This window comes from Pongo abelii, chromosome 10, assembly GCF_028885655.2.
Source record: "Pongo abelii isolate AG06213 chromosome 10, NHGRI_mPonAbe1-v2.0_pri, whole genome shotgun sequence".
Lineage (NCBI taxonomy): Eukaryota > Metazoa > Chordata > Mammalia > Primates > Hominidae > Pongo > Pongo abelii.
The window spans coordinates 98,655,641-98,672,757 of NC_071995.2; the positions used below are offsets into that span (position 1 = coordinate 98,655,641).

Here is a 17,117-nt window from a genome sequence, read left to right on the forward strand (position 1 = left end):
ATGGCATTTGCAGCAACCTGGATGAGACTGGAGACTATTATTCTAAGTGAAGTAACTCAGGAACAAAAAACCAAACATCGTATGTTCTTCCTCATAACTGGGAGCTAAGCTATGAGAATGCAAAAGCATAAGAATGATACAATGGACTTTGAGGACTCGGGGGAAAGGGTGGGAAGGGGGTGAGGGATAAAAGACTACAAATAGGGTACAGTGTATACTGCTCCAGTGATGGGTGCAGCAAAATCTCACAAATCACCACTAAACAACCTACTCATGTAACAAAACACCACCTGTTCCCAAATAACCTATGGAAATAAAAAAATTTTTTTAATAAAAATAAAATAGAATAAAAATTTAAAAAATTACTTGCTCAATGATATATTTTATTTAAGAAAAACAATTATAGGGGCATGGCTGGAATACTATGATTATGCAATAACAGACAATGGCCATGGTGAATACAGGGGCAAAGGGGAGCAGTGTAATACAGCGGGGAAAAAACAATGAATTTAGATTTACAAGACAATGCTTGAGTTTCAACTGTGCCATTTTACTCCCTATAAGATGCGGAGCAGATGTCTTCCTTCACCTGTCTTGAATTTTCTCATCTGCTTAGGAAGGCAGCTGAGAGAAACAAATGAGAAACACACACAGATAAACAACCACAAAAGATTGTTGAAACATGAAGACAGGATTAGATGCCAGAGGTTTTTTATTTTTAATTAATTAATTTTTTTTTTTTTTTTTTTTTTTTTTGAGACAGAGTTTCGCTCTTGTTGCCCAGGCTGGAATGCAATGGTGTGATCCCAGCTTACCGCAACCTCCGCCTCCCAGGTTCAAGCGAACAGATTACAAGCATGTGCCACCATGCACGGCTAATTTGGCATCTTTAGTAGACGGGGTTTTACTACACTGGTTAAGCTGGTCTTGAACTCCTAACCTCAGGTGATCTACCCACCTCAGCCTCCTAAAGTGCTGGGATTACAGGCATGAGCCACTGCACCTGGCCAATGCCAGAAGTTTAACCCAAACTAGGAATAAAGCAATAAAATAGACAGCCTTGTAATTCCCAGGGTGCCATCTTTTAATTTAGCAACAAAGGCAAAATCTATGATATAAGGATCAGAAGTTCCTTTTGAAACTAAAAACATATATTAATAGGGTGGGTGTGGTGGCTCATGCCTGTAATCCCAGTACTTCGGGAAGCCAAGGAGGTCAGATCACTTGAGGCTTAGAGCTCAAGACCAGCTTGGCCAACAAGGAGAAAAGAAACCTCACCTCTACTAAGAAAAAAAATTACAAAAATCAGCCAGATGTGGTGGTGCATGCCTGTAGTCCCAGCTACCCAGGACAATCACTTGAACCTGGTAGGTGGAGGTTGCAGTGAGCTGAGATCGCACCACTGCATGCCAGCCTGGGCAACAGAACAAGAATCTGTCTCAGAAAAAAAACCACCATATATTAATAAATCAATATTAAACAAATGGGCAAGTAGGTCTAAGTATTTCGGAGTTCTACTTTTAAAGAAAGGACATAAAACTTGTTATGCCTCTGATAACAAAACCTATTTCATCTAAATATTTTCAACTATGATTTTCACCTAACACAATGAAAAAGGTATCACATAAAAGAGGGCAACATTTAGTTTAAGAATTCTGAGATGGGCCAGGTGCAGTGGCTCACACATGTAATCCCAGCACTTCAGGAGGCTGAGGTGGGCAGACCACTTGAGGCCAGAAGTTAGAGACCAGCCTGGCCAACATAACGAAACCCTATCTCTACCAAAAACACAAAAATTAGCTGGGAGTGTTGGCACACACATGTAGTCCCAGCTACTCTGAAGCCTGGGGCACAAGAATTGTTTGGGCCCGGGAGGCAGAGGTTCCAGTGAGCCAAGATCACGCCACTGCACTCCAGCTTGGGCGACAGAGCAAGACTCTGTCTCAAAAAAAAAAAAAAAAAAAAAAGGAATTCCTAGATGAACTGAGACAATAGCAGAGAGTTTTCATATACAAAGAATACAAATGTACAGCCAAAGAAGCTTCTAAAAATAAAAATTCATGTTAATTCAATATTTCCGAAAATTGTAAATGCCAAAAAGTTGCCCAAAGTATACATTTAGGCATTTTAAAACAGTCAAAAAAATTCTCTACATCTAAAAGGACAATTTCAGTTACTTTTTCAATAATATATAAATGAAGTTATATAGCTAACATATAAATGGAGTTTTACTAAGGGGAAACAAATGACTTTATTCTACAAATAACCTAGCTTTCATTGATTCTTTAACAAACAGCTATTAAGCACAAAGTAAGTTGAATATCTGGAATAAAATGAATCATAAATACCAGATGCGCTGGACATGGTGGCTCATGCCTATAATCCCAGCACTTTGGGAGTCCAAGGTGGGCAGATCACTTGAGGTCAGGAGTTCAAGACCAGCCTGGCCAACATGGTGAAACCCTGTCTCTAGTAAAAACACAGAAAAATTAGCTGGGCCTAGTGATGCATGCCTGTAATCCCAGCTACTCAGGAGGCTGAGGCACGAGAATCGCTTGAACCCGGGAGGCCAAGGCTGCAGTGAGCCGAGATCATGGCACTGCACTCCAGCCTGGGCGACAGAGTGAGACTCTGCCTCGAGAAAAAAAAAAACAAAAAACGAAAAAACCTCATGATTCCTGCCATCAAGGATTCTACAAGCTAGGGAGGGAAAAGGATACATGAACAAATAATAACAACATCTAAAACTGTTAGACTAGACTTATGCACTATACACAATAAGAATAAAGAACAATAGGGGCTGGGCACAGTGGTTCATGCCTGCAATCCCAACACTTTGGGAGGCCAAGGCAGGAGAATGGCTTGAGCCTAGGAGTTTGAGACCAGCCTGGGCAACACAGTGAGATGCTATCTCTCAAAAAAGTAATAATATAATAAATAAGGAACAATATAGTTTTATTTTTCATATTTATAAAACTCAAAAATATTAACAAGAAAAAAATACTTTCTCAAATAATGGACAAATAATAATAAAAAACTCTCTTACTTGGAAAATCCTTTCCATCTGGATAGTAATATTCTGTGAATTCTATATAGACAGCTGACATTTCTTGTGGAAGATATAGGGATTTTTTATTGCAGCAAATCATGCTTTTGGGCGAAGAACGACATTGTTCCGCTGTAGAGACCTGAAAAGATAAATAAGTTTACTGAAATCACACTGAATAAAAACCTTTCCACATAATTTATGCAACCCAGACAGTACTTTTAAAACTACTTACAAAACTTTGCTAATGGTTAATTTACAGTGTAAATATATAATAACATATATATTTATTATATATTTAACTTCACATGGAATTATTTTTAAACACCCATCAACTATTCAGAAAACTCTATAATCTTTTTGGATTCTTATCAATCACAAAATCAATACTGTACAATATTCCTTACAAAATTATTGTGAGCCTTAAAAACAACAGAAAAATAATGATAATGATATTCTATCAGATAATATAGATAAGTAAATGGCAGTCAGGACATAGATCCAAGTCCTCAAATCCAGAATGCTTCCCTGTACGCTGTTTAAAATAATCTTTACCATAATTTCTCTATTACCATGAAAAATAATAGAGCTATATACAGTTTCAGCTTGAGATAATAAAAATTCTGGAGACGAATAATGGTACTGGTTACACAACAATGTGAATGTGCTTAACGCCAATTATTATATAATATATAGATATAGACATAGATTTTTTTTTTTTTTTTGGTAGAGATGGGGTTTTGCCATGTTGGCCAGGCTGGTCTCAAACTCCTGACCTCAAGCAATCCACCCACCTCAGCCTCCCAAAGTGCTGGGATTACAGGCGTGAGCCACTGCACCTAGCCGATATTATTAGGTTGGTGCAAAAGTAATTGCAGTTTTGCCATTACTTTCAATGGCAAAAACCTAAATATATGTGTGTGTGTGTGTGTGTGTGTGTGTGTGTATATAGATATATATAATTATTATTGTAAATTCAGTCATACCTTATCACAATAAAAAATTAATTTAAAAATAATAGCTATAAACACTTCTGTCAAATAGTTTGATCGCTCGAATTCATTTTCCAAAAAGACTATGTTTCATACACAAATCAATAAATATGATTCACCACAAACAGAAATAAAAACAAAAACCATATGATTATCTCAATAGGCAAAGAAAATGCTTTTGATAAAATCCAACGTCCCTTCACAATAAAAACCCTCAACAAACTATAAATCAAAGAAACATACCTCAAAACAGTAAGAGTAATCTATGACAAACTCACAGCTAACATCATTCTGAAGCGGCAAAAGCTGAAAGCATTTCCCTTAAGGAATGGAACAAGACAAGGATGCCCCCTCTCACGACTCCTATTCAAAATAGTACTGGAAGTTCTAGCTAGAGCAATCAGGCAAGAGAAAGAAAGAAAGGGCATCCAAATAGGAAAAGAAGTCAAATTATTTCTCTTTGCTGACAATATGATTCTATACCTAGAAAATGCTAAACTCCACGAAAAGACTCCCATGACTGATAAACAACTTCAATAAAGTTTCAGGATACAAAATCAATGTAAACAATCAGCAGTATTTTTATATACCAGTAACATTCAAGCTGAAAGCCAAACAACAACAACAACAACAACAACAACAAATCCTAGGAATACATCTAACCAAATTTGGTAAAAGATTGCTACAAGGACTGGGCCAGGCATGATGTCTCACACCTGTAATCCCAGCACTGTGAGAGGCTGAGGCGGGCAGATCACTTGAGGACAGGAGTTCGAGACCAGCGTGGCCAACATGGCGAAACCCCGTCTCTACCAAAAATACAAAAATCAGCTGGGAGTGGTGGCACACGCCTGTAATCCCAGTTACTAGGGAGGCTGAGGCATAAAAATCACTTGAACTCGGGAGACGGAGGTTGTAGTGAGCTGAGATAACACCACTGTATTCCAGCCTGGGCAACAGAACAAGACTCTGTTTAAAAAAAAAAAAAAAAAAAAGTCCACACTGCTGAAAACAATCTACAGATTCAATGTCATTCCTATCAAACTACAAACATCATTTTGCACAAAATTAGAAAAAAATATTTAAAATACTTAAAAATTCATATGAAACCCAAAAGCCTGAATAGCCAAAGCAACTCTAAGAAAAAAGAACAAAGCTGGAGACATCACATTAACTATACTATAAGGAACCAAAATGGCATGGTACTGATACAAAAACAGAGACATAGATCAATGGAACAGAATGGAGAACCCAGAAATAAAATTGTGCACCTATAACTATCTGATCTTTGACAAATTGAACAATCTCAAGCAACGGGGAAAGGACACCCTATTCAATGAATGGTGCCTGGATGACTGGCTAGTTATATTTAGAAGAATGAAACTGGACCCCTACACCTTCCTTTTTTTTTTTTTTTTTTGAGACGGAGTCTAGCTCTGTCACCCAGGCTGGAGTGCAATGGCACGATCTCGGCTCACTGCAACCTCTGCCTCCCGGGTTCAAGCAATTCTCCTGCCTTGGCCTCCTGAGTAGCTGGGATTACAGGCACGCACCACTATGCCCAGCTAAGTTTTGTATTTTTAGTAGAGATGGGGTTTCACTATGTTGGCCAGGCTGGTCTTGAACTCCTGACCTCGTGATCTGCCTGCCTTGGCCTCCCAAAGTGCTGGGATTACAAGTGTGAGCCACCACGCCCAGCTACACCTTCTACTATATACAAAAATTAACTCAAGATGGATCAAATATTTAAATATAAGAAGTCAAACTATAAAAGTCCTAGAAGAAAAGCTAGGAAATACCATTCTGGACATAGGCTTTAGCAAAGAATTTATGGCTAAGACCTCAATGGCAATCACAACAAAAACAAAAATAGACAAGTAAGATCTCATTGGAGAGCTTCTATACAGCGAAATAAACTATCAACAGAGTCAACAGACATCCTACACAATGGGAGAAAATATTTACAAATTATTCATCTGACAAAGGTCTAATATCTAGAATCTATAAGGAATTTGAACAAAAGTCAACAAGCAAAAACCAAACACCATTAAAAAGTGGGCAAAGGACATGAACACACACTTCTCAAAAGAAGACATATGTGCAGCCAACAAGCATATGAAACAATGCTCAATATACTAATCATCACTAATCATCAGAGAAATATAAATCAAAACCACAGTGAGATACCATCTCAGATACATTAGTTACAATGGCTATTATTAAAAAGTCAAAACACAGATGCTGGTGAGGCTGCAGTACTGCATGTTCTGACTTACAAGTGGGAGCTAAATGTTGGGTACGCATGGAGACAAAAAAGGGAACAACAGACAGGGGAGACCCCAAAAGGAGGAAGGAAGGGGAATAAGGGCTGAAAACCTACCTGTTGGGTACTATGCTGACCACCTGGGTGATGGGATAATCACACCCTGAACCTCAGCATCACGCAATATAAAAATGTAACAAACCTGCAAATGTACCCTGAGTTTACAATAAAAGTTGAAATTTTTTTAAAAAAACTATTAGTTTTAAGGTTCTGGTTACACTTTTTTCACCCCCCAAAACCAGCTAACGTCATCAAAAATGTGTATATTAATATTCACAAAGTTCAACCAATAAAGTTTTATCAGTTTCATTTATTTGTTTTAGTTTAGTAGATCCAGAGACTTTTTTTTCATTCATCATTCAATAGACGTGTATATGACTCATATGAAGCAGAATAATTTTTCAATGGTTTACTTATGTTTCCTCTTATATAAACTGCCTAAGCAATCTTTTTTTTTTTTTTTTTTTGAGATAAGAGTCTCACTGTCATCCAGGCTGGAGTGCAGTGGCACAATCTTGGCCCACTGCAACCTCTGCCTCCTGGACTGAAGCAATTCTCGTGCCTCAGCCTCCCGAGTAGCTGGGACTACAGGCATGCACCATCACTCCCAGCTAATTTTTGTATTTTTACTAGGGAGGGGGTTTTGCTATGTTGGCCAGGCTGGTCTCCAACTCCTGACCCCAAGTGATCCACCCGCTATGGCCTCCCAAATGGCTGGGATTACAGGTGTGAGCCAACGTGCCCAGCCAAATTGCTTAATCGATCATTTTAATTTGTATAGTCTTTATAAATTCAAGTCAGTTTCTTACAGTATCTAATTAAAAAGCTTTTCTCTGCATATATGGAAACAAATTCTTTTCAATTCAAAATGTCAACTTATTTTAACAAATAACGGCTTATTTCTTTTTTCCTTTAATAGTTAAAAACCTATTCGAATTGGGACAAACATACTATCTTATGTTCTTCTACTTACTTTTGTTTATTTTGTTTTGTGTTTGGTGTGGTTGTGTATATATATGTGGGGTTTCTTACCGTATTTCACTCACAACCATGTGGGATTATAAGTGCTTCCTCTTTCTCATTTCCACATAAATTTATTTAAATCCTAAAATTTAAAGTCTTTAAAAAGCTGGAGCATATGGTCATGCACCATATAATGACATTTCTGCCAATGACAGGCCACTTATAAGATGTGGATCCCATTAAGATTATAACACAGCTTTTATACTGTATTTTTACTGTATATTTTCTATGTTTGGTAAGGTTTAAATACACAAATACCATTGTGTTATAACTGCTACAGTATTCAATACAGTAACATGATGTACAAGATTACAGCCTAGGAGGAATAGGATATACCATACATATAGCCTAGGAGTATAAGTAGGCTACATACCATCTAAGTACAGTTAATGATGTTAAGCAACACATGACTGTATATCGAATGTAAAGTAAGTAGTAACTGCATAATGAGAAAATAACTGTTAAACCAGAGTTTCTAAACATTGGCACTTCTGACATTTTAGGCTAGATAATTCTTCATTGTGGGGAACTGACCACTGTAGGATTTAACAGGCAGCATCACTGGTCTTTACTCACTAGAGGTCAGCAGCATCCCTGTCCAGTTGTGACAACCAAAACTATCTTCAGATATTGCCAAATGTCCCCTGGGGGGCAAAATTGGTCCCAGAGGTGAATCATTGAGTTAAATAAAAACTTTTCACATAAAACTAAGTCTCAAAGCCATAGATTTATCAAAATAAACCAGAACAATTTATAAATGATAAATCTAGAAATCTTTTATTTTTTAAGAATAGGTCATATATTATCGTGTTGGTCTCAAACGTTGCAATTAGACCATGTTAGGTGACTGTAAGCTGAGTAAGATTGTTAGTATAAACAGGACAGAGTTCTTAGCTATAGAATTATATTCACAGTATAGCCAATACAGTATATATAGTATACTGTAGTTCCGTAAAGCAAAAAAGGCATTTTAGATCCTTCCACAGAGACTACTGTGTAATAAGGAAATTGGTCTCCCTTTAACCCTGCTCCTGGGAAGCAACTAGGAATTGGAATTTCCTATAGTTTGGATATTGTCCCCTCTAAATCTCATGTTCAATTATAATCCCCAGTATTGGAGGTGGAGCCTGATGGGAGGTGTTTGAGTCATGGGGGCAGATACCTCACGGCTTGGTGATGTGCTCACAATAGTGAGTTCTCATAAAGTCTGGTTGATTAAAAGTATGTGGCACCTCCCTGCGCCACTCTCTGTCTTGCTCCTCCTTTTGCCATGTGACGTGCCTGCTCCTGCTTTACCTTCCACCATGTGTAAAAGTTCCCTGAGGCCTCCTCCCCAGAAGCTGAGCAGATGCCCACATCATGCTTCCAACACAGCCTGCAGAACCAAAAGCCAATTAAACTTCTTTTCTTTATAAATTATCCAGTCTCAGGTACTTCTTTACAACAACACAAGAACAGCCTAACACAGCCCCTGACACCACAGCTGACAGTTTATGATAGCAAAACGACGCAGGGTGGAGCTGGCCACACTTGATAGTCTAGTTGCGTTAAGAGGGTGGGGGCTTTGGGTAATCTGATTACCAATTCACCTAGAGATTGAGTAAAACCTCATGACCAATACTTCATGCATATTGTTAAATATCCATCCATCCATATATTTACACATCTATGCACAGGGTTCCACATCCTTAGAAAGCTAACAAGTCCTGAGGAAAAGTTTCACATTTCAAGTGCTCCAAGACTCTGTCTTATTATTATTACATCAGTGTACTGTGGCGGTGATATGGTTTGGCTGTGTCCCCACCCAAATTTCATCTTGAATTGTAACTCCGACAGTTCCCACGTGTTGTGTGAGGAACCTGGTGGGAGGTGATTGAATTATGGGGGCAAGTCTTTCCTGCACTGTTCTTGTGGTAGTGAATGAGTCTCACAAGATCTGATGGTTTTAAAAATGGGAGTTTCCCTGCACAAGCTCTCTCTTTGCCCACCACCATCCAGGTAAGACATGACTTGCTTCTCCTTGCTTTCTGCCGCCATGGTTGTGACTTCCCCAGCCATGTGGAACTGTAAGTCTATTAAACTTTTTTCCTGTATAAATTGCCCAGTCTTGGGTATGTCTTTATCAGCAGTGTGAAAATGGACTAATACAGTAAATTGGTACTAGTAGAGTGGGGCACTGCTGAAAAGATACCTGAATGTGGAAGTGACTTTGGAACTGGGTAACAGGCAGAGGTTGGAACAGTTTGGAGGGCTCAGAAGATGACAGGAAAATGTGGGAAAGTTTGGAATTTCCTAGAGACTTGTTGAATGGCTTTGACAAAAATGCTGAAAGTGACATGAACAGTAAGGTCCGGGTTGAGGTGGTCTCAGATGCAGATGAGGAACTTGTTGGGAACTGGAAGAAAGGTGACCTCTTGTTATGTTTTAGCAGACTGGCAGCATTTTGCCCCTGCCCTAGAGATCTGTGGAACTCTGAACTTGAGAGATGATTTAGGGTATCTCGTGGAAGAAATTTCTAAGCAGCAATGCATTCAAAGGTGACTTGGGTGCTCTTAAAGGCATTTCATTTTATAAGGCAAGGAGAGTATAAAAGTTCAAAAAATTTGCAGCCTGACAATGCGATAGAAAAGAAAACCCCATTTTCTAAGGAAGAATTCAAGCCAGCTACAGAAATTTGCATAAGTAAAGAGAAGCCTAATGTCAATCCCCAAGACAATGGGGAAAATATCTCCAGGGCATGTCAGAGGTCTTCATGGCAGCCCCTCCCATTATAGGCCCAGAGGCCTAGAAGGAAAAAGTGGTTCGTGCGCCAGGCCCAGGCTCCCTGTGCTATGTGCAGCCTAGGGATTTGGTACCCTGCATCCCAGCTGCTCCAGCCATGGCTGAAAGGGGCCAACACAGAGCCTGGGCCATAGCTTCAGAGGCTGCAAGCCCCAAACCTTGGCAGCTTCCACATGGTGCTGAGCCTGCTGGTGCACAGAAGTCAAGAACTGGGGATTGGGAGCCTCCGCCTAGATTTCAGTGGATGTATGGAAATGCCTGGATGCCCAGGCAGAAGTTTGCAGCAGGGTGGGGTCCTCATGGAGAACCTCTGCTAGGGCAGTGCTGAAGGGAAATGTGGGGTCAAAGCCCCCACACAAAGTCCCTACTGGGATACCACCTAATGGAGCTGTGAGAAGAGGGCCACCGTCCTCCTGACTCCAGAAGGGTAGATCCACTGACACCTTGCACCGTGTGCCTGGAAAAGGTGCCAGCAGACATTCAATATCAGCCCGTGAAAGCAGCCAAGAGGAAGGCTGTATCCTACAAAGCCACAGGGGCAGAGCTGCCCAAGACCATGGAACCCATCTCTTTTTTTTTTTTTTGAGACGGAGTCTTACTCTGTTGCCCAGGCTGGAGCACAGTGGCACGATCTCAGCTCACTGTAAGCTCCGCCTCCTGGAAACCCACCTCTTAACATCAGCATGACATGCATGTGAAACATGGAGTCAAAGGAAATCATTTTGGAACTTTAAGATTTGACTGTCCTGCTGGATTTCAGATTTGCATGGGGCCTGTAGCCCCTTTGTTTTGGCCAACTTCTCCCATTTGGAATAGCTGTATTTACCCAATGCCTTGTACCCCCATTGTATCTAGGAAGTAACTAAATTGCTTTTGATTTTATAGGCTCATAGGCAGAAGGGACTTGTCTTGTCTCAGATGGGACATTGGACTGTGGACTTCTGAGTTAATAGTGAAATGAGTTAAAACTTTGGGGGACAGTTAGGAATGCATGATTGGTTTAGAAATCTGAGGACGTAAGATTTGGGAGGGGCCAGTGCAGAATGATATGGTTTGGCTGTGTCCCCACCCAAATTTCACCTTGAATTGTAGCTCTCACAATTCCCACATGTTGTAGGGGGAAGCTGGCGGGAGGTGATTGAATTATGGGGGTGGGTCTTTCCTGCGCTGTTCTTGTGGTAGTGAATGAGTCTCATGAGATCTGATGGTTTTAAAAATGGGAGTTTCCCTGCACAAGCTCTCTCTTTGCCTGCTGCCATCCACGTAAGATGTGATTTGCTCCTCCTTGCCTTCCGCCACGATTGTGAGGCTTCCCCAGCCATGTGGAACTGTACGTCTAGTAAACCTCTTTCTTTTGTAAATTGCCCAGTCTCGAGTATGTCTTTATCAGAAGCATGAAAATGGACTAACACAGAGGAGAAAAAAGACTCTGCCTTATGCATCTTTCTATGGCTGGTTGTAATCTGTATAATGTGACTACAATGCATGTGACTTTAATATATTTCAGTAGTTCTGTGAGTCTTTCTAGAGAATTATTGAACCAGAGGGTAGTTTTTGGAAACTTCCAAAGTTGTAGTTGGTGTCTGAAGTCTTTATTTTTGTTCTTCCAACTTTTGCTTTAGTTCAGGGGGTACATGTGCAGGTTTGTTACACAGGTAAACTGCGTGTCACTGGGGTTTGGTGTATAAATAATTTTACAACCCAAGTAGCGGGCATAGTACCCATTAAGTAGTTTTTCAATCCTCACCCTTCCCCGACCCTCCACCCTCAAGTAAGACCCCATGTCTACTGTTTCCCTCTTTGTGTCCATGTGCACTCAATGTGTAGCTCCCACTTATAAGTGAGAATATGCAATATTTGGTTTCTTTCCCTGCATTAATTCACTTGGGATAATGGCCTCCAGCTGCATCCATGTTGCTACAAAGAACATGACTGCATTCTTTCCATGGCTGCATAGTATTCTGCAACGTATATGTACCACAGTTTCTTTATCCACTGCACTGAGGATGGGCATCTAGGTTGATTCCATGACTTTGTTACTGTGAATAGTGCTGCCACGAACATACAAGTGCATGTTATCTTTGGCAGAAAAATTTATATTCCTCTGGGTATATACCCAGTAATGGGATTGCTGGGTCAATTGGTAGTTCTTTTTTAAATTCTTTGAGAAAACTCCAAACTGCTTTCCACAGTGGCTGAACTATTTTACATTCCCACCAACAGTGTATAAGCATTCCCTTTTCTCCACAGTCTCACCAACATCTATTTTTTTGTGTTTTAATAACAGCCATTCTGAGTGGTGTGAGATGGTATTTCACTGTGGTTTTGATTTGTATTTCTTGGTTGATTAGTGATGTTGAGCACTGTTTCATACGCTTGTTGGCTGCACATATGTCTTCTTTTGAGAAGTGTGTGTTCATGTCCTTTGCCCACTTTTTAATGGTGTTTGGTTTTTGCTTGTTGATTCAATTTCCTTATAGGTTCTGGGTATTAAAACCTTTGTCAGATGAATAATTTGTGAATATTTTCTCCCATTCTGTAGGATGTCTGTTGACTCTGTTGATAGTTTATTTTGCTATATAGAAGCTCTTTAATGAGGTCTCACTTGCCTATTTTTGTTTTAGTTGCAATTACTTTTGGAGTCTTCCTCATGAGATCTTGGCCGAGGCCAATCTCTAGAATTCTATTTCCTTGGTTTTCTTCTCGGGTTTCTATAGTGTCAGGCTTTACATTTAAGTCTTTCATTTCATCTTGAGTTAATTTTTGTGTGTGGTGAAACATCAGGGTCTAATTTCAATCTTCTGCATATGGCCAGCCAGTTATCCCAGCAACATTATTAAATAGGAAATCATTTCCCCACTGCTTGTTATTGTCAACTTTGTCGAAGATCACATGGCTTTATTTCTAGGTTCTCTAATCTTTTCCATTGGTCTATACATCTGTTTTTGTACGAGAACATGCTGTTTTGTGTCAGAAGCATTTAGGCAAACTTAAGGACTGTGCCTATAAAGTTAGTTTGGTTAACTGAGTAACCATATGATCAAAAATTAATAAACTGATATTTTCTATGCCATCTAATATGGCCATTTCATGAACCTTGTAAAGATTTTTTAAATAAAATGGTAGCATTTGTTATTTAAGTTGCTTAGATGAGATACTAAAGTGTTTATGAGAAAATTTAATTGGAAAAGAAAACATACCTGGTATATATTGAAATCTGCAAGTCTAACCACAACAGAACTAGACATTAGCTTAGCTTTTGATTGTTGAGATAATACTGAAGGTGTTCTGCATGTCCCTTTCAGAGGGTAGTCCTTCTCTGCTGGAAACAAAAACACCTTTAAATTTGTTGCAAAATTATTTTTAAGTCACTCTTTTATTATTAAGGCAGGTACTAGAAATATATGTGAATACTAATTTCTCAAACAAGATAATATTTGTGGACGTACTTTATAAATTATAAAGTAATACAGGATGTAAGTTATTGTGATGATTATTCTTTTAAGAAGAATCACACATGTCACATTTAAGTTAGTCTTCTACAAAAACTCTGGAATGGGATTCTTGTTAAAAATGACATATTTACATAGAAGTAGAAAGGGGGAGGGAAGAGGAGGGGCAGACAATGGGTGATTAGTGAATACAAAGGTACAGCTAGATAGGAGAAGTAAATTCTAGCATTTATAGGGTGACTATAATTAATAATTCATTTTTTCAAATAGCTAGTAAGAGCAGATTTTGAATGCTCCCAATATAAAGAAATAACAAATGTCTGAGGTGATGAATATGCTAATTACTCTGCTTTTAGTGTTTTACGTTTGCATACATGTATCAAAATATCATACTTCAATCCTTACTGGGCCAGCAAAAAAAAAAAAAAAAAAAAAGTAGTAGTATCACACTGTACCTCATAAATACGTACAATTATTATATGTTGACTAAAAAAAAAAAGAGAAATCTTCTAGAAAAATTCTACCTGGGTGTGACTATTATTGGTTGTATTAATTTTAAAAGTGCTTTGGTCCACAAGCCTATGTTGGTCTGAGCAAAGGATGCAGGGGTTTTAGACATTAATTAAAAATACTTGGCTTAGGCCAGGCGTGGTGGCTCACGCCTGTAATCCCAACACTTTTGGAGGCTGAGGCGGGCGGATCACTTGAGGTCAGGAGTTTGAGACCACCCTGGCCAACACAGTGAAACCCTGGCTCTACTAAAAATCCAAAAATTAGCTGGGTATGGTGGCACGTGCCTGTAATCCCAGATACTCAGGAGGCTGAGGCAGAAGAATCGCTTGAACCCGGGAAGCAGAGGTTGCAGTGAGCCGAGATCACACCACTGCACTTCAGCCTGGGAGACAGAGTGAGACCCTGTCGCAAAAAAAAAAAAAAAAAAAAAATACTTGGCTGGGCATGGTAGCTAACGCTTGTAATCCCAGCACTTGCGGAGGGCCAAGGTGGGAGGATCGCTTGAGGCCAGGAGTTTGAGACTACCCTAGGCAACACAGCAAGACCCCCATCTCTACATTAAAAAGAAAAACAAAAAAAAAATACTCATTTACAGGAAATATTATGATCATACACACACACACACACACACACACACATACACACAGAGTGCAAACACCCTTAATATTAGGGGAATGCCATAATGTTATTATAGGTAAAATACCTGTTTGTGTGTGCTGGGGAGAGGCATGTGTTGGGGATTTAGGAGGTGAACCTACATTATGATCCTTCACAGCCTGTTTAAGCATTTCAACGTTGCACTCAAATTCATGCAATAACTCGTTGGCCCATCCATTTTTTGTTTTGGTTGCATCACTAAAATACATCCAATGATTACAACTATCTCCTGTAAAATGAATAACAGGTATTTCATTGAAAAATATACAACTTTCATTTATTATATTATAGTAATGCTTCCAATGAGATTTAGTCATTTATTCAAGAAAGACTTCGATATCTGAAAAATTTACAGCCTTCACCTACATGTTATTCTGAAATATGAGTAAAACATTTGAAACAGAGAGAAAGAATGTCAAAAGCAAATCATCTGGAGGAGTTTCTGTCTAGTACCCATTCTTAGTAGAAAATCACTAAGATTCAATTTAAAGCCATATGACTCGTCACCCTTCACTGGATGCTCAATTACCTGGTAAACTCAATTACCTGCATTAAACTGAATCCCAGAAAATATTATCAAATAAATAAAATCCTTTCATCAAAGATTTGTTATCAAGTTAACTAACAAAAACCTAAACCACAAAAATGATAACATGATGATGATTAAAACATTTAAGAAACCAATAAAACGTCTCAAGATGTACTCAGCCATAGTTAGTTTTCGGAAGAAAAACATAAAATCAGAATTACTAGGTTTCTCTGTGACAACTAAGAAAAATGCACATGAAAGGGTTAAGACAATAAAATCAGGCCAGGCGCAGTGGCTCACACCTGTAATCCCAGCACTTTGGGAGGTTGAGGCAGGAGGTTGAGGCTGTAGTGAGCAGTGATCACACCACTGCACTCTTGAGGCCTTGGATCAAAAAAAAAAAAAAAAAGAAAGAAAATCTACTCTATGAATGTTTCACACCTCTTCAAAAACAAATATCTAGTTAAAAATTTTATGCATTTGTAAGTTAATTTATGAGTCAGGATGATAGTATATAAGACAAAATCCTTCAAAAGAGATTTATTATATTGAATGTTGGCAATGAAAATTTAAAATGAAAAAAAAAAATCGTACAACTTTTAAATTTAATCAGGTACCAACGTAGAAATAACAAACATTGGTAAAAAATGTGTAAACAAAAATGTGTGAACAGAAAAACTTTACCATTGTTTAAATGTCCTGGAAAACTATATGATCTCTAGTTTGGTTTTTCTCACTTGTGTGAATTCTAAATACTAACAAAAGGCAAAAATGGTATAAGGTCAAATTAATTTGGTCACAATAATCATACTTTTTTTTCTTTTCATTATTTGGGAGAAAGAATCTACCAATACTAGATTGTTAAGAGCCTATGAAATCTGAAATCCTATAATTTAGCTAAACATACTCTTATTCTTAGCTTCATACTCTTTTCATTCTTAGCTTCACATGCTTTTCTAATTTTTAAATATATAAATCATTTAAAAATTTAAAACATTAATAACTTGTTTTGATCACAAAACAGTTTGGTAACAAAACAGCACAAACACATGTCCTCTGTACCCTCATTTTTTTTTAAGTTTTAAATTGGTTATTTGGAAAACTGTCAATTTCTAAAAATTATGATTTCTAAAAATCTACATAAATCTCAGTATACACTGTATGACTATATTCCATGGCAATTCTACTATCTTAGTAAAATACTGCCAGGAGAAAAATACCAATCTCTTCATCTCATTTCTTGTTAACAAATAAAAGCAAAATAAAACTAAACTAAATAAATTAGCTATATAATTTGAAAACAACATTTATATCTTTTAAAGAAGCTGTTATACACACCTGCTTTATGATAAGGATAATAATCTATCGTTAGCTGTGTAAAAGAGAGTTGCATTGCCCCTCCAGTAATACGTCTGTTTGACTCTGGGGGAAAAAAAAGGAAAAAAAAAATATTAAGCCAATTATCAGAAAGATTTAATTTACCACAAAAAAATTTTAGCATACTTGGAGTCCAAGTAGTAATAACTGTCTCTCTTTTATGACAGCACATTATGGATTTTAGGAAATATAATTCAATCCAATGAGTATTTACTGAGCCCCCCTCATTTGTAAGGCAACAGGATAAAAGGTAAGAATATAAGAATAGCAGAATCCCTGCCCTGGTAGTGTTCACAGATGATACTAGCAGAACTTTATATTGACAAGGCCTCCCCATATGTCAGGCATTATTTTAAATACTTTAGGTAAACTTACTTATTTGGTTTTCATAACAACCGCATTTGATAGGTACAATCATTATTAT

General features: G+C 38.2%; 1 protein-coding gene across 3 annotated transcripts in view; it reads right to left on the reverse strand.

The window, feature by feature from the left end:
• BLTP3B (bridge-like lipid transfer protein family member 3B) overlaps positions 1-17,117 on the reverse strand; it is a 106,796-nt gene that overhangs the window by 33,012 nt on the left and 56,667 nt on the right. For 2 of the 3 annotated variants that reach the window (XM_024257223.3, XM_054528163.2), the window contains exons 9-12: positions 16,655-16,738; positions 14,834-15,016; positions 13,366-13,487; positions 3,047-3,188 (exon numbers count right to left, since the gene is read on the reverse strand). In XM_024257223.3, coding sequence (XP_024112991.1) covers positions 3,047-3,188; positions 13,366-13,487; positions 14,834-15,016; positions 16,655-16,738 — 531 coding nt within the window. The remainder of the gene's footprint in view (positions 1-3,046; positions 3,189-13,365; positions 13,488-14,833; positions 15,017-16,654; positions 16,739-17,117) is intronic. The other variant, XM_024257224.3, reaches the window with a different exon arrangement.